General features: G+C 29.6%; 2 protein-coding genes across 3 annotated transcripts in view; both read right to left on the bottom strand.

Annotated features, from left to right (window-relative positions):
* Nucleotides 1-901: 901 nt before the first annotated feature.
* LOC140436057 (uncharacterized) lies at nt 902-1,447 on the bottom strand. Its single transcript, XM_072524768.1, has one exon. It carries the CDS (start codon nt 1,445-1,447, stop codon nt 902-904), a length of 546 nt encoding a protein of 181 aa, XP_072380869.1.
* A 4,324-nt stretch (nt 1,448-5,771) lies between these two features.
* dati (zinc finger protein datilografo) overlaps nt 5,772-22,098 on the bottom strand; it is a 340,370-nt gene continuing 324,043 nt past the window's right edge. For both annotated transcript variants that reach the window (XM_072526946.1, XM_072526947.1), the window contains one exon: nt 5,772-21,862. In XM_072526946.1, the coding sequence (XP_072383047.1) occupies nt 21,693-21,862 (170 nt within the window). In that variant the 3' untranslated portion in view covers nt 5,772-21,692. The remainder of the gene's footprint in view (nt 21,863-22,098) is intronic.

Genomic DNA, 22,098 nt, shown 5'->3' with positions numbered 1-22,098 from the left:
AATTAGAAAATAACAAAATAGCTTTAAATGTCAATTAACTTACCGACAACCTATACAACTTTCGTTTTTACTGATATATTGTAGTAAATATTATTTGTTTTTAATTTTACTTTTTTTGCAAATTGGCCTTATTAGAGCCAGGTGTTCCAAATAAGGCCAATAAAAATAAACCATTTTGTGTTCATTCGTGTTAAAAATAATAATTACAACTGACTGCAAATGGAAGTGAAATTTATTTTACGTAATGTTTTGAAAAATGAAACAATATAATTTTGAATTATTTATTTACAAAATGAATATTTTTTAAAAAGTACATTTTGGGCAGATAAATGCGTCTTTGTCGGATTGTGTAAGTCCTACGCATTCTTCATGCACATACCGTTCACAGAAGCACATCCTCATATCTCTGATCTGGTCCTCGTCACAAACGAAGCAGTACCATGATTCCTGTGATGACTCTGTTAATGGCCTCTTAATTGTACTGCTTGTAGACGGTAGTGACAGATCAACAATTTCACTCCTTGAAGATTCTGTTTTCATTTTCATTTGGAGGGGTTTGGGTTGTTCATTATTCTTTTTAATAGTTTTCGATGCATCGTCGCCTTTATTAAAAGGAGCATCAAACAAGTTAATCACTAGTTTTTGGGCTCGTGAATTAATGGATTTTTTCTTTGAATCCTTTTAGTTTTAATCTTGGAAGTGGACAACATTTCTGTGAAGGACGTGTTTAGCTTAGATTTGGTGTCTTCATAGGTAACAGTTGGTACAGGTCCCATATCTACATTGTCTGATGTGTCACGAATCGAGTAATTTGAAGTATCATCACTTTCAGAGCTAACATCTTGGTATTGGGAAGAACGTCTAGGAAGTAAGGTTTTGATTCTTTTAACTGAAGAATGATTCATCGGTTCTGCAGAAGTACTTTGTTCACTTTCTGTAATTTTCTTCTGATTTGTGAAAGTGTTTGATTTTCATCATTTTCATCATTTTCATGCTCGGTTAGGCATGAGCCTAACCGAGGTGCATAAGCGCTCTCTGGAATCACTGATGGATTGAAAGGGTAAATTCCCGTAGCTTTGAATCCGGAGATAATATTTCCTGGTGTCATAGCCTTAGCCCAAACTTCAGAAAATATTCGTCCAAAGGCTTTGCGTCTTATCGAGCATTCAGGATTATTCATCCAAAAACGAAGAACTTCATCATCCCAAAACGATCCGAAGGATTTGAAAACGGACTTATCCATAGGCTGTAGTTCATGGGTTGTATTGCTTGGCAGACAAAACATAGTAATATCGTACTTTTCAGCAGCTTTAACGATATTTGCACCTAAATGAGACTTAACACCGTCAAAAATCAACAAAGTATTTTTACCTCCAATTCGAAACTGTTGAAAATGTTCGATCAACTTCACAAAAACATCGTGTGTTATACTTACTTTAGGTGTCATAACTACCTTGGTTCCAGGAGGAAGATTTTCTTCCCATTCTGGTTTGAGCCCTTAAATAATATCATTTGTGGTACGTGCTGACCACTAGCGTTGGCACACAACACTATTGTCACGTTTTCAGCATGCTCTGGTGCTACTATATGCACTCTCTTTGTCCTTTTTTTTTGGCAAAACTTCCTGTTGGTGATGCAGTGTCAAACGACACTCCGCGACATTGATGAAAAAGCCTTTTTCATCTATGTTGTAAATATTCTGAGGCTTTCCGGCAACATCCAATTCCTCCATGCCTATTTTTAACTTCTCAAAGTAATCACTGACAATCACTTTGTTCAGTTTACTTGCTCTTGCTGGATTTAAATTTTGTGTTTTACGCCTAGCCACATTAGGGTGGCGACCCAAAAATAGTCTTAACCACTTACGCCCAGCTTTTTGTTTCATTGGGTTAAAAGTATATGGAATATTGTTTTCCTCGCAGAAAGAAAATACACTTCTTCCAATTATCTTGCTAGTAATAGGCATTCCAACGTCAGCAAGACAAAAGATTGTTGAGCAAAGTTCTCTCAGTACTTTCCATGACTCTTGGTTCTTGTAGTTCTGGAAGTTCTTGTATATACAATATATGTATATAAGTATATAAAATGAATATAGCAAACATAATGACAAACACAGATAACCTATAAATGACAATGAGATAGAACAGGTTCAAGAATATATCTACCTATACCTAGGCCAAATTCTGAACGTTGACAAAGAGAACGAAAGTGTGGCAATCACTTCAAGAGCAAGGTCACAAAAAGGGAAATGCTAGGTATATGATTAACAGATAGGAACAGGAACGACTGGGCAAGCTCAAAAATAAAAGTTGAGAATATCGCAATAAAAATTGCCAAACTCGAATGGAGCTTCACATGCCACACTGCTAGGCAAGAGGACCAACGTTGGAATGTCACAATAAAACATTGTAAAACCTATAAAGATAGATCATCAAGAGGAAGATCACAGATAAGGTCGGTAGATGATACCTATCAAAAAAATTGTCAGAATAAATTGGAAGTATGGTGTTCAAGATAGAAATCGAAGGAACATTGGGGGGTCCTATGTCCAACAATGGGCGATAAGGGGCTAAAAAAGAAGAATAAGTAAGAAAATGCATCCTTTTTTTAGTTCCTAAATAATTTGTTTTCTGTCTTGTACTGCCCATATTCTGTTTATTATTCGGTCTATGTGATCTTCAGTATCTGTCAGAATACTTTAAGAATATTTTTCCGTCGACCGTCCATTTATGATCAATTTTAACACCCTCAAAATCATTTATTAATGACCCCTATTAATGAATGATTTTCTATTAATGAACGATTTTATTATAGGCAACACAACATACATTGCTTGCATAAATTAAGTAAGCACTCTGTGATTGGCAGTGACCTGTGGTGTAGGCAACCAAACATATACCTATTTATATTCCCACTAAAAAATTAATTTAAAATGAAGTAGCCGCTGTTATACTCGGTTCGCTATTCTCAGTCCGAACTGTCTAGTTAATTTAGTAATTATTTTTTTGCGAAGTTAGTTACTTTTTGGCAGACTAAAAGTGGCTGGAAATTACTACACAACCAAGCACACGTACTCATAGCCAATATTAATAGTAAACAAACTAAATAGTAAATAAAATAGAACTTTGCGAATTACCGACAATCAATATTTATTTATCTGCACAATATAATAAATAGTTATGTTAAATTATAACAACTAAAATATATTTTTTAAATATATACTACCCAAAATTTGATGGGTCCAGTATACACTTCCACTATTTAGAATAATTTTTCTTTTTTTAAAGAAAGAAGTCTGCAATAGTAGGATACTTGAGCTATTCAAAGTGAGAAGTAGGAATTGTTGTGTTGTAGGTTTCCGACAATGAATCTGTCAAAATATGCCGAGCTAAGCGAATGTAGTATAGTACTATCTGTCATTGTATGTCATTATTTACTTTATTGTTTAAAATTCTGTGTATTTGAAAAATCAAGGGATGGATATTGACGAAGAGTTTAATTTAACTCCACCAGAATTTAACTTCTTCTATCACAGAATTTACAGAGGTCCAAGAAGACTTAAATATAAATTTGTCAAAATGCTATACAACAGATAATCATTTATCAATATCTTCCTTTAATTTCAGTAATTGCACCATTTCGAATATTATTGTTTACTATAATAAAACTACCACTAAGGAAACTTTGAATAAAGTCAATGAAAGCTGAAAAAATTGTTGTTTATCGTTAAGTAAATAAATATTTAAACTAAGATATCTTTATTTCTGAAAAGTACGGTCGACGGAAAAGTTTTGTAACGAACTCGTGAATTAAAATGGCGATTAACAATCTCGAACATTAACGCGCTCGCTTCGGTCACGCGTTAAAATATCTCAATTGTTAATCGCCCTTATTATTACACTTGTTGGTTAAATAACTATTAATTGCCTCCAGTATCTTTTCTATAGGTATAGATAAGTAAAACACAAAAATATTTTTCAATATTTGCTATTCCAGTAAATTGAATTATTACATGTCACACATACAGTTTCATACATCAATTTGATTTGGAGAAAACAAAAAACATTGCAACAATTTTCTTTTTCTAAATTCACAACTTTATATCTATATCTTACAAATAATTTTAATTTTCGTAATGCCTTGAATTTCACAGATAATTTTACACTAAACCTAATTAATAATCATTTTATAATTAATCGCAAAAAATAAATAACCACACACATCTAGAAAATATTTAGATCCATGAAAATATAAATTTTTTAATTTATAAGAGCCAAATTTATTATTGTCATAAAAATTATCATCTTAACCTATTATTTGGTTTCCATTGTTTATTTTTTTTAGGATAAAGGTACATTTATTATCAAATATTAAATATTAAATTTTTTATTATCGAAAAAACTCGATAAACCAAAAGTTACTTCCAAGGTTATTTCTTGTTTATTTTAAACTTTGTTTTATTAAAGATTACCTAACCGATTTTGCATAAGTAATCAAAAGAAAAATATGGTTATTAACTGTTGTGTAGTTATTTATTTTTTCCAAACGTTTGTCAAACAAATGTAATCAAACTTCAATTTTTCGCCAGATAATATCGAATCATCTCCAAAATACAACGAAAAAATTTCCCACACGCACATTCTCTCATACACAAAATTCACTGCGATGTTCTACAGCTCACACAAAATTATAATATAGGAACTTAAATAATAACTACAAAAGCAAATATAAGTTAAATCAAATGGCAGTCAATTTGAAATAAAAATGGCAAAGACTGTAAAAGTATAACCCTTAAATCTAAAAGATATGTCTTGTCTGTAATCCGGTCTTCAGGGATATATGTATAGATATTTTGTTATTTATTGATTTATCCAAATTTATTTGAATTAGGACCGTTAAAAGTTATTTGAGGATAAAATTTGCATCACTGGGAAAATTTAGCGTAGGTACCTACCCACAAATATTTGTCAAATATATCGAAAACAAACGTTATAGTTAAAAGAAAATTCCAATAAGACAAACATTAATAAAGAAATAGTCATGTGAGTTATGTAAACTGTATTAATACTATCTTTACCAAATTATAATCCATTTTTTATAAAAACCAGGCTCATTAAATTTTGGAAATATCTTAAAAATAAATTATACATTACAAGATCTGCTAGAACAAAGACAAAAGTAAAAAAAGCATACCAACTGAAAATATCGAAAGAAAATAGCGACAAAAACGCTAAAGCGAAATAACATGAAAACTTCAGATACATTATAGATATATCGATGAAAAATATTATCAATAGGTACTTAAAAAATGGATGCTTCAAGCTCCCTCTGTTGGTAAAAAGTTCAGTTTTTACAAACAGGCAACTGTCTCCAATTCAAACATTTGTTTTTACGGCTTCCCTCACCTTGACAGGACTACATATCGTCTAAACCCCATTAATTTGTTTTTTATGATTATGTAAGCACGTATGCAGGCTGTATATTATTATTATGAACACAAATGGCTTTTGCGAAACGATAAAAGATATAACTTTTACTTTAATTACACGTTGTAATAAAAACATCAACTTACAATAGTTTGTTTTTTTTTTGAAAATATTGTTTAACTATTTTTTCATAAAGCAATTTTTAAATGAGTTGAAAACCTTACCGTTTCAAAAAAAGCAATTTTTGTCAAACATACTTCTTTTTTAACTATATAATATATACATATATATATATATATATATATATATATATATATATATATATATATATATATATATATATATATATATATATATTTTGAAAACATCTCTGACTCCAGTCAGTATTAGAACGATTTTAAACGAACATTGTCAAATGGAAATGAGGTTTAGACGGACAAAAGACATATCAAAACAAAAACCTCAAAATCCACAGCTGCAGTCAGTATTCGCTGCGTTTTGAAATTTTTTTACATAAGTTAGTAAAAATATATTATATAAAAGTATTATAAAATATTTTTTTAAACTTTTTTAAACATCAAATAAATTTTATTATAACGTATACAATAATTGTGATACAATAAACAATAAGTTATTTTTTAAATAATATTAACACTGTAGATACATTCACAAGTCATAGGATTTTTTTAACTTTAGCAAAAGTCGGGCTCTCTACGTTTCGGGCGAGGTCGAGAGAATCGTCTTCAGTACGTAGTTTCTTAAACTAGACAAATGCAATTTTGAAGTGAGTCGCCGAAACGCAAAGAGACCACAGTAGACTGTAGACCAGATTGATGGATAAAAACATTTATTTGATTTATATGAACAATCAATTTTTTATTAGCTGCCTTCTTAGAAAAATACTAAGTGGTAGTTCATTTTGGGAGTCTTAAAATATTCCATAAGATATCGGTTCTTAATTTCTCAAAAATAACAAATTGATAGAAAATGAAAATGGACACCATAATTAATAAAATACTAACTAAAGTGAGATTTGGGAAATCTCCAAAGAGTAACTGGTTCTTTAAAGATTAATGCAAAGCTACTCAGATGGTTTGACCATCTATAACATCTAAGTTTTCATAATAGTGGACGCGGTCTATATGAAACACTCGTATTTTAACCAATTTTGACCAGTTTTAACCATTTTTTGTAAAATATCATGAATTAAGATGTCTACTTCGTAACATAATTTAAAATATTTATTTAATATATACATACTACGATACTTTTCCTTAGTAAAAAAATAGAGAAATTCCGTTAGTAATTTTTTTATTGACACACTAAACCACTAGATTTAGAATGATTTCAAAGAGCAATGATGAAAATTTCATTAAAATATATCTATTAATAACGAAGTTATGACAACTTAAAATTTTAAAACTCACTAAGCTACGAGTCATCAAAGAACACTGTACCAACCATAAAAATTATTATTTTTTAAATAATTTTAATAATAATTCACTAGTGCATAAAAACAATGTTTAAAACAACTTCAAATTTAATGAAAATTAAACGCACCTTTTACATGCCACAAAACCTAATATTTTAACTTAAAGCTTAGTTGAAATGAAAATGAACAGAACACTCATCTAACTAGATAAATGAATTTAATTGTTCAGTAAGTGGAATCTCATGAATAGCATTCCACAAGTCGATGTTTCAGCTTAAGTGATTTTTAAAAATTTAAGTTGTCATAATTTAGGGATTAATACATATATTTTATTGAACTGTTTGTTATAGCTTTTAGAAATCACCCTAATCCAGTGGCGTAGAAATTCTTTCAATATTTTTTAAAATTTTTTTTTCATTTCTTTGAAAAATATTTTCAATAAAAAATTGCTAATATAATTTCTCCATTTTTAACCTAGGAAAAGTCTCGTAGTACGCACTTTAAATTTAAATAAACGTTTAAAATTATGTCCCGAAGTACTCAGACCTTTTATTACATGACATTTGGTCATGTAATAAAAGTTAAATCGGTTAACAACTTGATAGACCAATCCAATTTAAATGTGCCATACTGCATAGTTAACCAAATATGAGTAATTAATTAAAACATAAAACACAACGTATGATCCATTTCATTAAATTGCTACTAATTGCGGTAATTAACCGCCTACATTTAAAACAAACGGTTTAATGTCATAAAAAATGCATAATAGTGACAAACCGTCGTAATGTCTGGTTTTTAATCTTTTGAGCCAAAGTTATCTACAAAATTATTAGTAAATAATGAAGAAATGAAGTAGATATAATGATATTGACTTGTTTTATCCTCAGTTCTGGCTACGAATCTAACTAAATTCCGGCAAAAGACGTACTGTTATTTTATAATAATAGCACAAGCATTTAACATAACTATTGTAACTGAACATTTAAAAATAATACATCCAAAAACTGCTTATATGTTAATATAGAAGTTCACACATATGAGATAGTTTTCGAAAGAAAATCGATAATGTCGGTATTATCACCTTTTTCGATACGACTTAACACATTAAATTACAATAGTTTTTGAATTTTTAGTCGTTAAGTCGTATTTTTTGGTTTGTCGAATCTGGAAGATATAAAGAATTACGAGAATAATCGTGAATATAACAGTAATTAATTCAAAATTCGGATTTGTGTATAAAAGAGCTGTATAAAGTTGTTACTATTTCATTTTTATATAAAGTACACTTACACTAAAAATTAAAAGTATGCTTACACGCCCACATTCATTTGATTATCGGTAGAACGAAATGTTGAATCAATATAAATACGAGGTAAAAACAACAAAAAAAAACTCGATGTCGAAAGAATGCAAGAAATTTCTGAAACTATAAACTAAAATGAAAATAATATTTAGGGAGAGTTCCACTCGGAAGAACACCCGAGACTGGTTTATACTAGAAACCAAACAATTAGCCAAACATTAGAAGATTCAGAAAATGATGGAAAGATATTTAACCATTCTAGATAGAACATACGTTGGCATAAATCTTAAAAGTGGCGAAGAACACAAGGTGAAAACAACAACAATAAAGCAGAGTGTGTAAAAAATTCGTCAAAATAGATCTATAAATAGATATATAAATCAAGATAGATCTATTTTATTTCACAAAAAATACTATAAGTCGATTTCTAAACAAAGATATTTGTTTTCTAAGACTTTTGGATTGGGAAAATTTCAAATACTTACAAAATAATCAATTTTTTGGATCATTAAATAGAATCAAATTGATGATAAAGTTTTACCAAAAATGCCAATAATAAAATTACATACTGCAATAAAAAGTACAGATTTTATTTCGCATTACTAAAACAAGCAAAGATAATTTAAATGTTACAAAAATAACTAATTCTGAAAATAAGCATTGCATTTTTTTGCTAAAAGTTTTATCTTTATACAGCTCCTAAAAACAGAAAAATCCGATAAAATCGCTTTAAAAATTTAGCCAGTGATAATCAGACATTATCAACCCAAAGTACCCTTAAGACCATTTTCCGTTTTTTTATGTTGACATTTCGTCGAGCTCTTAAAAAACTAATATAAAAAACATGTATATCTGTTAACTATTGAACTACGTTGTTTAACAATAAAACACTTAACTATATCGTCCTAGTGCAGTTATTATGGCAGAAAATGCTGACGAATTATCAACTCTATCGTCTATATAAATCTTTAATTTAAATCTGTTTGTTGCTTTATGTATAGGCCTTTAGGAAATAAACCAATAATTGAGAAAATAAGTTTATTTTTAAATTACCCTTACGTTTAAACCATCATTCGACTAATCAGATCATATTTGTATAATATAACAATTCACCAAGTAAGATTTTTTTACCTTTAACATTTCCAGGAGAGATATTTTGGAAAAATATTTTAAGTAAAAATATAAAATCTGAAACTAAATGTAGATTTTTAAGAAAATGTGGCAAATAAGAAAATCACAAAAAAGGTTCATAATTTCTTTGGATCAATTTTGAGGTTTATGATTTTGAGGTTATGTCAGTTATTGTCATAACCATACACATATATGCAGATATACTGATTTCTGCCATATAGTCGCGTTCCCCCAGTGCGAGAGAAGACAGACTCAAAGCATTCCGTATATCTCGTTCTAATTTGCTAGGTTTAGCGACCAAGTGACCTAAATGATCAATGAGAAGGTCACGTGGTAAATAAGCCCAACCCATTAGAAAGAGATACAGAGACTGCTTTATATCAGTTTTCTCTGTCACACCGGGAAAACGTGACTGGATGGAAGCAGTAAATATATTTGTATTATATGTCTATGGTCATGACCGTAGACATATAATACTAATAGACTGATTGCTGCAATACATAGCCGTTCCCCTAGTCCGACAGAGAAAACTCAAATTATTCCCTGCATCTCTTTCTGATGCTCCTGGTTTATCGACCACATGATCTAAATGACCAATGGGAAGGTCACGAGGTGATGCAGGGACTGCTTTGTGTCACTTTTTTCTGTCGAACTGGAGGAATGGTCCTATATTGCAGCACTCAGTCTATTTGTATTATATGTCGGCTAGGGCCATAACTAGTTGAATCACCGAAAAAATAAATTAATACTAGGGATGCTTCTAAATATTAATATAAAATGTATTTAATTTTTTTGCTGAACTGATTTTTAAGCAAAATTTATCAATATCAGCATGTTAATGTAATATTAGTTGCAGAAAGTAAAAGAAATACTTGAAAAAGGGTCGGTTCCATATTCGTTTAGGTAATTTAAAAATTGCCGAATTATTAAGATTATCGTCAAATTTAAACAAAAGTATTATTTTTCTAAAAAACTTAATTAATTCTTAATTTTTTATGATATGAAGAATTTCCATTAAAAAATATAAAGGGGTTCGGAAACTATTTTCTTGTGGCATGTTAAGTTAAATATTGTATTTATATGGGATTGAACTACAACTGACTGCAATGAGAAACATTTTACCATTGTTTTGACGTTTCGATATCCAATCCGGAAATGGTTTTCAAACAATTTAGAAAATAAGTAATTATTCTATAAATTTTTATCAATTGCTGCTTTGTGACAACCAATTTGACAGTTGACTTACAGGGCCTCGATCTTGTAGGCAAATAGCCATATTTTGAAAGAATTTCTAAGGGTGATGTTTTAAGATCATGTTTTGACATCAAATTCTGATCTTTCTGTTCTTACGCAGTTAATTGTAGTTGATGATGTCTCTGACATTCAATTAACTCATTAATGTTTGTATATTCTTACTGCTGATTTGCTAAATGCTAAATTTGATGAAACTCAATTAAAAATAAGAATATACCAATTTTAATAAGTTAACAGAAGGCCAGAGATGCATCATCTACAATTAACTTCATAAGCAAAAAAGATCAGAATTTTATATCACTCCGAGGGTAAAATACTACCATTAGAATGTCACTCAGAACATGGATATTTGCCCACAAGATCTAAGTCAAATAAGTCAACTGTCAAATTGGTTGACACAAAGCGCCAATTGATAAACATTTAAAGCTTAACAATTGTTTAATTTATAAATCTTTTCAAAACAGTTTTCGGATTGGAAATCAAACTGTAAAAATAAATTCTTATTATAATCAATTGTAATTTAATCTAATATAGAAACATTATTTAAAAATAAATATAATTGTTAAAACCAGATTTTAAAACTTTTCATCAAAATAAAATCATCTGCCGATGAGCATATTTTAAATCACAATGTCATGTTACACAAACAATAATTAAAGTTTCAAAATTGTTACAATGATATAATTGCAACATTGACACAAGGATGATATTGGCCGAATTTTGTCATTGACAATAATTGTGAGAAAAATATATAAATTTTTTTTAGTATGAATTAATTAATAATTATAAGGCCTAGTGGTAAATATATGTATGTTCCGAAATTATTGACCTTAAGAATACTTTTAAACTCGATGAACTTAATATTTAACATGACGTATACAAAACGTAACATAACTTAACAATTTTAACTAACATTCATCGTAAACTACAATATTTATTATATGTGGTTTTATTGAACAATGTTGAATTTTTCAATTTTTCATCATTTTGTAAGGCCGAAAAATTTGTGTCTCCCAAAAGTGACTTTAGACTGTATATTAAAAAGTGTATAATGTGTAATTTTGAAAACTATATGTATAAAACACCCGCCTAAAAGTTTATACTTTTTTTTTAGAAACGTAAATAAACGAAATAAAAAGTTTAAAATGGTCGCTGAAAAATTTTTTATTAAAAATGAAAGGTGTAATTTTTTTTTGATAAAATTTCCGACTAAATTCGTGTATTAGTGTAGTAGTAATATTTGTAAATTCTGAATATGTTATTGTAAAATAAATTAAAGGTAGCCTTATTAGCAAAAACATTCTTCTCGCCCCAGAAAGCACCGCAGCCAGTAGAATGTTTTTAAAAATTCGGCTACTAAAAAACTTGAACCAAGGTATGGTATATCTGAATTTTTGTATAGCATAAGAAGTAGTTCATTATGCGTTTAGACTATTGCATTTAACTAAAAATTTAACCAAACCTATTTTGTCGCATACAAAACACAGAGCTTTTGTTGTTTATTTTGTTCTATAAGCAGGAATCTCTAGCTAAATCAAATAATAGCTATGCAAATGTTTTTTTGCTCGTTCAAACATAAAATAGCTGAAATTCTGATAAATAATGTGGCAGTGTTCTAGTTCTAATGTCTCGATTTTTAACAGTTACTATCAAATGATATAAACGGCCGGTCTGGAATTTTGATTCAGAAGCAAATATTATTATGTAGTGTCTAAGGCATGCAAATTTTTTTATCCTACAACTAAGAGGTGGATTACTAATAAAGTGATTACAAAAACCGCGTGATGCAAAGGTCTAGGAAGCGCTACAACGTATTTTTTTGGGCCTCTGTGATAGTCAGACGCGACAAAATAGATCCAAAAAACTGTAACAAAACTATTTAACTGAATATGGTTAGAAATTGAAAAACTGGTGTGCGAAGTCGCACTTGTATTATGGGCTATTGCAAATAAAAGATTTTTTTGGTAATTTTACAATAAATATTTGTCCATTCGGGCAGTTAGACTGTAATATTTATGTAAAATACACTAAAGAGCAGACAAAATGGAGGTTCTGTCCGCCTAGGGTGACTAAAATGTTGAATTCAATAATTGTTTTTGAAAAATAAAAACGCACCGGGATAAGTATAATGCGGAAAAATTTTCAAAATCAATTTTTGATTGGGCTATTGTAAAATTTTTAATGTGATAATTACCTAAGTAATTATAGTGGGCAAAATATTTTGAAGCACTTAGTGCAACCGGGCTATTTCATTATTTTAAACTGTATTTTAACATTGTCGTATCAAATTAATTCTCTATAGCGGACGATGCCGCATGTCACAATCGGTAGGTATTGCATAAAAGGTGACAATTTCTTTCAAAAAGATTATAACTGTTTTGAAACAAATTGCCAAAAAAATACACCCTGGTATTGGCTACCAGTCGAACAATCATTCTTTTTGCAAATTTTTCGCTTTTCTCACAAATCGATAATTTTTGAAACAAGATTTTTGAAAGATTGTTCATAATTTTGTTTATTTTAAAATTTGTTGATAATTTTGCGCACCAAAAGTTCTAATAGTTTAGTAAAACCAAAATCTATACGGGGGTGTTGCGAAATTAACTTTTATGCATGAAATTTTACACAGTTTGTGTGAGTACATTGTGTGTAAAATGTCTTGAATATGTCACTTTTTGGGGAAGATATGGCAGCACTGTGTGCTGTTAACTATTGTAATATTTTAGCAACTATTGACTATATGTGGCTATTGATAGATGTGGAAAAAACAAGTGATATGGAAAAATCAAAAATTGTATTGGAACTATTTACATTAAAAAATACAGTTGGTCAGTAAAATCCTCTCGCGTTTCTACAACAAATCATTCTCAGCCAATATTTACAGTTTAAAAATATAATAATTATTCCATTTCATACTTCTTACATAAAATGTTAGGGCTATTATAATATTTTGGTGAATCTTCTTATTTTTTGAAGGTAAATATATTTATTTAACAATTTAAATTCTTAAACTTAATCTCCTTATGTAAAAGATAAGTAATAAGATTTTACTTTACTTAAGTAAAGTATGAATTTTAACAAACCATGGACTTTTAAAAAGAATAAATAAAATATTTAAAACAAAGACAATCATTATATTATATAAAAAAACACTGCACCTACCAAATCTAAAATAGTAACTCGGTAAAATGTTTGTAGCGATTTCTAGGACCGAACTGCGAACATTCCGATAAGTTCAATAAAAAACGGAAGATTTCATAATAGCAACCAAGCTAAACAATCAAATAAGAGTACTACGTAATCTGTGAGAAATATGCTCGTTTATATAGATTGACAGTTTTCATAAAGAATCCAAGAAAAATATATTTGTGCTGCACATTAAAAACCCAAATACAAAAGTCGATATTGCGTTGCAAGAAAGTTAAAAATGTGATAATCCACACCCAAAAGATAAAGATAATGATTGATCAACATTCAAAAAGCCAAATATGCACAGAAAGAGCCAATTTTACTGAAAAATAAGGGCAAGAAGTACTAAAGCAAAGAATAACATTAATATTTAATTTTGGGAGATACTTTATTCCTCCATCTGTATACGTAAACGTATTTTTCTTTCGGTAACTATTCATTTCAAATAATAGCGATCATTCAGACTTTAATATTTTTGACTGATGCTTTAAATAAATTAATTGTTGTTGTGGAGAACCATCTTCTCAGGTTTTTTAGCCATGATATTCTTCTTCTTCCAGTTCCCCGGTTTCCAAATACTTTACCTTGGAGAATTATTTTTAATATTCTATATTTAGTGCCTTTTCTCATTATGTGTCCAAGATATTCTAACTTTCTCTTTTTAATCATGTACATCACTTCCCTTTCTTTCCCTATCGCTATCTTCGTAGTACTGTCCCGTTGATTACTGTCCCCTTGGTTATCTTGTCCATGTATATTCCTACATCTCGAAGGCTTCAAATTTCTTTTCCATCTTTTCCGGACTCGCTTCAGGAGTGTCCAGGATTCAACTCCATAGAATAGTGAAAATATATAACATCGCAGGAGCCTACCACAAACGTAATAAGAAAAATTTTAATTTTAGTTTTAGGTTAAATGTCTTTGTTTGATTCATCGAATATTTTCCAAAACATTGTAGTTTAGACAAAAGGAATAGAGGGCAAGCTTAGAATTTTAATTCCTTTCATTAAACAACGTATATTATAGGAAAGATTGATTTTTATGAGCATTAACTGCCCAAAGCAGTGATAAATTGAATAAATTAACAAACATCGTTTATCGGAAGTACCTATAGAATCTTTAAGAACATTTACTTGAAAGAAAGATGAATGGAATAAAGAAATTAAAATTTTAGATCAACAAACATATCGTTTATCTTCAGTACTAATATGATCTTCAAGATTTGGAAGTTTTTGATGTCGGCAAAAATATACTTACCTAGCACAACTAGCCGAGATGGTAAACTATTGGCAAACAATCAACAAATGTATACAATTTTTCATTAATATTGAGTAGCGTTTGCCCAAATTCATATTTATTTGAAAGTTTGAAAGGTGGTTTTTCAGTTCTTCTGTTCAGAACGACATTAAAATTTATTACATGCAAACGCTTTAATATACTAGTAAAGTTACTTTTTTAGGTTATGTGAGGTTAAGTTTAAGTTACACTCTTTCATAATATATAATGTTTTTCCTTTTAAATGTTAATAATTAAATTTTATAGTATTTAATATTTTATACAGAATATTTAATAGGTAATATTCGCTGAGATTAGTTTTTTGTAGAACGAAAGAGGGTGCTAATTTTTTTCGAAAAATTAAAGTGTGTTAAACTGAAATTTTTCGAAATGCTTCCAGAATTTCGGGAATGCTTATGTACAGAGGCTCCTATTTAAAAATAATTATTTACAAATTATATAAAACCACATTTTATTTTTGAAATTATAAATATTTCCTGACAATGAATTCCTTTTGAAAATATTAAGTACGATTCTTTTCGAAAATATACAAAATAATTTTGGTCTCTCACACTTACTCGACATTTACTCTTTAGATAGTTCTGATATTTCTGAATAAAAATTATAGCTTTTCTTCTTTTCAGATAAAATTAAGTATTTGTACTTTTTTAATAATATACCGTGTCTTGTTTGTATTGTATCTCAGCGTTTCTATCTTGTAAAAACTAAGAGATATAAAGTCAGTTAATTACTACAAAAGATGTTCACTTAAAAACTTACGTAAAATATGCAAAAAATTAGACATAAAGAAGAACTTAAATGAAACAAAAAACTTTTAAATTTGTATTCACTTGTAGAATTCGTACTTTAAAAATAAGTTTAATACAAATTTTTATCACCAATTATAGAATTTAACTAGCCGTCTTAAATATTTTGAATAAAGTTTTTGGTAATGTATATCGGTAAGCAAAAATTTGATGGCAGCATATAACAGCAAAACGCCTAATATTGTTCCGAAGCTATTTTCTTGTGGAATTTTAATATAGTTTACTAGTTTCGTTATTAATTAACCACAATTTTAATTTAAAACAGGTTTATTTTAATGTTTCGATTTGAACTTCGGAAATTTCCGAAAGGTTTTCGATTTCCGAAGTGGAAATCGAAACGTCAAAATAAACATATTTGTATGTATATTAAATGTAAAATAGTAAATTCAAGCAAAATTCCTGCTTACTTAAATAGCGTAATGACAGCGACAGTCAGCAATATAGTAGGCATAAAATTTTTTCAGTGCCTTAATGTCCTTAATATTTCATCTACATTATCCCTGGGCGTACTTAGCATCTCCTGGGAATGCTCTTTCCCCCTTTCTACTTGGTCATCTATTTTAAGCAATTCCCTTGCCTTGAATCTCACAATTTTCGAACATTTGGGCCAATTTTTTGTTAGTCCTCTAGTAATTTGGTATAGCTCTCAGGTTCTGTCGTATTGTGTTACTGTTTCTGCTTGTTTTGCCAGTTCTTCAGCCCTATTTTTTTTGTCTCTTCACTCCATCTATTTTTCGCTTACTCTTTCTTCCACAGTTCCTGGTTGGAGGATATCTTTTTTCGCTCTTTTCCCATCATTGATAAGATTCCAAGTTTCATCTGATGTCTATTCTTTTGTCTCTTTTTCTTTTTTACCCAAGTTTTCCTCAGTCATCTCAGTCAAAACTCTGTTAAAGCTTCTCTACTATTCATGTCGCGTTCTCTCTTGGCCTGTTGGTGTTTCGCGTAATTTTAGTTTTTGACATCTTGAGTTTAATGATTCCGATTAGGAGATAATATGTAGTTACTTGCGATGTCTGCTCCTGTTTTATTACGTACATCAAGCAGAGATGATCTTTACCTTTTTGATACGGCGATGTGGTCTATATGGTATGACCAAGTGCAGTACATGTAACCTTGTTATGTGGCAAGATGGTTCCACTAATACCTAAACTATGATTGGAGGAAAAGTTATTGCTCTTAATAAAGATTTAAATTTTTTGTCTACGTAAGAGGATGAAAAACAATAATTTTTTTATCTTGAATTATAGTTTATAAATTCCAATAGTTTCCTATGTATACTATTTTTTGGCATATTTTTACTAGGCTCTTAAATATTCAATTTTTTGTTCTAATTAGCTGATTTTATGTCGCTGTAAGTTTCAAGATAGCAATGTTAAGATACGATATAAAAAACGCACGGTAGATATAAAATTAAAGCCGATTTTTCTTTTCTTAAAAATAAAAAAATAAGATTTATATCGTAAAATCACAGTGTAAATTGCAAAAAATTATTACGTTATTGCTAGGTATGTTACATTAAACCGGCCAAACAAAAATAATCACAGCAAAACAAAAAAGTAAGTATAAATTTTCGAAAAATTTATCTTTTTAATTTTTTTAGAAAAGATTGTTTGCATATTCTCTATATATCATTCATACAATTTTTACTCTAAAAACAATTAGATATATATTTATATACAACCTAAATTTAAGTAATTTTGAAATACCGAAACTGTCATTTCGATACTTCTTCATAACACTTATAACTATACATTGTTTAATGATTTTTGTAGGTGGGCACTTTTAAAGTGCATTAATATTATCATTATTATGGCCTAGCCATCAAATTATTATACTGAGCGCAATAAACGCAATTGAACAAAAACAAAAGACTATTTGGCACATTATTGATTTTAAAGATCAAACTCAGTACGTCAAGTATTCTATCCAGGAGGAAACAGTAACACGGAAAACCGAAAAAAGGTGTTTATTGAATAGATTTATGGAATTTTGTGTAAACTTTTTTTTTCATAAATTTTGCGTTTTAGAAATTATTATATTCGTTCAGAGGATTGTCTGTAGTATCTGTAAACTCAATCGAAATGTATAATTCCAAAATACTTTATCTGTATAGTTCCTGATTAGGGAAAATATGTAGAAAAAACCCAGGTTGAGTTTGAACATATATATACTCGTATGATTGTATTAACATATTTGATGTCGATGATTATAACGACTACGTTTGTGACTACATATCACCCCAATCTCACCATACATGTTAAAGGGTAGACCATAAGATTAAATACTTTATGTCAATGTTATTTGTATTAAAATCGATATATTTTATTCTTTATTTAAAGTTTCAATTTATTTACAACAGAAGGAGTTAAAGATATGCGAACTCAAAATTCAAGCCCCGATAAGACATATTTTGTTTACTACAAGTCTAATATTTGACATATTATCAAAAAATCCAAAAAAAACTGGTATGGAAGATTGTCAGAAGTTGGTTAAAAAAAAAAACAATACGTATAAACAGCGAATGAGGATTAAAAAAAAAAGAAAAGGTAATACTAGAAATATTAGGATAGAAATACCAAAACAATATTACCGTGAATCTTAGTAGACCACCAAATCAGAGAAAAAAGGTTAAAGATATTAAAAATTATTTCCAAAATAAAACACCAAAAGCCGGAGTTTAGTTTGAATACAAGAGAAAAAAGTAGTGTCAATATTCGTATAATAGAGTCGTACATGACGACTACTCAGAATGTGAATTAACCCATGAACGGCTAGCTTTACTATATGGTAACGGTTACGCCCGTCTCTATTTACTCATATTGAGGCTTGTTGGAAATTCAATATAGCTGGTGCGTCATTTTACTGTCGAATGTTAGTGCAAGCGGTGGTTTAACTGGAGTCTTCAAAACAAAATTACCAAAAAACAAAAGTTGAATTAGTGTGTTGAAGTATGTATAATGAAATGTACTCTCAACCAGTGGACTTCCGTCTAGAGTAAGTATTAGAAATATTTTAATTTCAGTAGAATTCTCAAAATATTGGTAATATATGATAGCTAATAGATCACTTTCGATCTGTGTTAGATTATTTTGATGCTAAAATTTACCAATTTTATAATTAGCACTATTTTGTAGAGCGTTACCATATGGTAAAGCTAGTCAGTTATGGGTGCAGATGTTAATTTACTGTTATTTGTTTCAGGCAAGGTTTTACGTTAGAAGAGGCCTTGAACATGGTTTATAATTTTTAGAGCAAAGATTTTTATAGAGCCTCCAGAATCAAATATTCTCACGGATGAAGACCCAGGTGAAGAAAATAATGGAGGTATTGTTGACACTCTTAACAGACAACAGCTAACAGCCCCTGTTGAAGTACGATTTCATACAGAACAAAAGCAGTTTGAAGAGAATAAAAGACAAAGACCGTACAAGGCAATTTTCAAAACAAAATGATGCACGATTCAAAAGCTTATTAATTCTTGAAGTTTGAAAATTTTTTTGGAATTATGCCAGGAAAAATATTTGGAAAACGAGGTCCAGGAAGAAGAAGAACATCTTGGTTAAAGAACCTCAGAATCTGGTTCAATACAACATCTGTGCAGCTTTTCCGCGCTGCTGCAGATAAGATAAAGATTGCCATGATGATCGCCAGCATTCGTAACGGATAGGCAAATAAAGAAGAAGAAGAAGAAATTTTTTTAGATGATGATATAATTCAGTTCATTGTTGATAAATCAAATAAATATGCAATGTTCTTAAATGACCCAAATCCTACCATCACGCTGGATGAAATGAAATGTTGTTTTGCTAGTCTCTTTTTATCGGGATAAGTCGAATTACCTGGTCGAGACTTTTACTGGGACTCTCAAGATGACATGCGAAATCAAATGGTAAGTCAAGCTATGCGCCGAGATAGATTTCATCAAATTCTAAGATACCTGCACTGTGCAGATAACAACAAACCAGACAAATCTGATAAAATGTGGAAATTGAAACTGTTGATGGATAAGTTGAAAAATTTTTTTTAGATAACTGGATTCCAGAACAAAACTTGGATTATGACGAATCCATGATAAAATATTTCAGGCGACATCCCTGTAAACAGTTTATTCGGGGAAAACCAATTCGATTTTAGGAGACAAGTAGTACAAACATATCACGTTAAAAAACCAGCAATATCACGTTCCAGTGTGACATTTAACAAAGTGTCAAATGATCTACGATATGATGGTCGTAGACATTTACTTGTGCCTAATGAAAATAAGAAAAGAAGAATATGTGCCGGGGAAGGGTGTTCATCTAATGTACGTACAAATTGTTTGAAATGTGACGTTGGGCTATGTATAGAATGTAATGAAATATTCCATACCAAATAATTTTGTATTTCATATTTAGGCTAGCGTTACCGTATAGTAACAGTCCAATTTTCGTCAATAAAGTGTGTTCATACCATAAATTTTTTTTAATTTTCCGAAAATATATAGTCTTAATACCTCGTTGAACAATCTCCTTTCGCTAAAATAAAAAAATCAAATTTCGCCGTTAAAGGGTTAAGTAAAGACTTCCGAATTGAATAATTTCTATTTACTGACGAAACTAGCTGCAGTTGTCTAGTTGCTGAATTAAAAACACGTCCGCGTTTAAAATTGCAACCTGTATCTGACAGAAATGTAACTCTAAATGTGCCTCGAGTATGATTCCACTCATCGGACAAAATCGGTGAAATGAACTATAGATATTTTCCTACAAGTTTGAAATTAAAATAAACATTTTCGAATTATTTAAATGGTTTTTAAAAGCTATTAAATATTTCGTTTTATGTATGAGCTAGTACGAGTATTTAGCTCTAGGTATAGATATAGATTTTATTCTTATGAATTTTAAGTATTATACCACGGCTTGTATTGATTTTTAAAACAATTTAAATAAATTCAAATTATCAATTTGAATTTATTTCCAATTACGGTTAATAAAATAATAATATTAATATTAGCTTAAAAAATATAGACATGAAGAAAAATTTAAAAAAATATTGTTTTTGAAAAAGAAAACCGTACCTTGTATTTACTGATTAAGGCTAGACGTGATCAGTGAGAACATTCGTGAAAGTGGGTTAAATTATAGTAGTTAATAGTCTATTTTTTTTATTCTATATTTCTGCCAGTTCATAAAACAACCGGTGTTATTTAAAATTCCAAGATTGTATAAAAATTTCTATAAAAGTATATTTGATTTGTAAAAGTATATGGATTTGTCTATAAATAGAAGTTTCAACAATAGTATCCACTTTTTTATCGGATTTATATGGAACTCGTTTGAACAATAAACGATTTTTTAGGTTAACCATGTTACTGTTTTCCTGTTTTGCTAAATTAAAACTAAAAACACAACAACTTTGTACTATTTCTCATAATTTTAAAAGGCGGACAGACCCGTGCGTATATAAAAAGCACCTTTTTCATTTGATAAAAAATATTTTAACAAAAAGAAAAGCTACAACTACAACTGATACCAACACGACTGCCCGCCTTTTACTTCTACTTTTTATGGTACAATTAAAAGCTAAAATCCCCCTCTACCATCGTTATTACGACCAATTTTTATTCCTAAAGATGTTAAAACTTTTTTAGCGTATATTAAAATAGATTTTTTAGTTTTCATCCACTTATTGTTTAGTTGTCTCATTAATATGTAAAATTCTTATAAAAAACTTCGGTTAAACTTTTTCGTAATTGTCCAAATATAGGTAGTAGGTTTTAGCTTTCAAAAGTATGTACAGCGTAACGAAAAAATGAGACATTTTTTTAAAAGGTATCCTTACGTATTATGCGTTCAGTAGTAGCTAAAATTTCATGGTTGTTGATTTTGTTGTTGGGTCGATAGCGGAAACCCTAACGTTCTCGGATCGCTACCGTGTAGCCTTAAGGCTTGCTCTAACCTTTGCTCTTGCAGCCTTAGGGCTTCAGTAAGATCAGGACTTAGTTGTTGCGACGATTGACCTTGATGACCCTGGTAATTTCCTAAAAACACAAGCATAAATTAGTAAAATATACGTTAAAAATGTCGATCTATTAAAAAAAGTAACTTAATTGATATAGGCGGTTAGTAAGATATTATTTTTAAACGGCAATATTTACGGTTATACAGTAGAGTCCTAGATTGAGATTGAAGTATATGAAGTCTATAATGATATCCAAGGCACCTCTTAGGATATATAGCAACTCTGCGAATTTAATTCTACAATTTGGTTTTTAAA

Source organism: Diabrotica undecimpunctata, chromosome 3 (genome assembly GCF_040954645.1).
Source record: "Diabrotica undecimpunctata isolate CICGRU chromosome 3, icDiaUnde3, whole genome shotgun sequence".
Taxonomy (NCBI): domain Eukaryota; kingdom Metazoa; phylum Arthropoda; class Insecta; order Coleoptera; family Chrysomelidae; genus Diabrotica; species Diabrotica undecimpunctata.
Note: the sequence above shows the minus strand (reverse complement) of the source record. Positions and strands in the feature narration are given on the sequence as shown.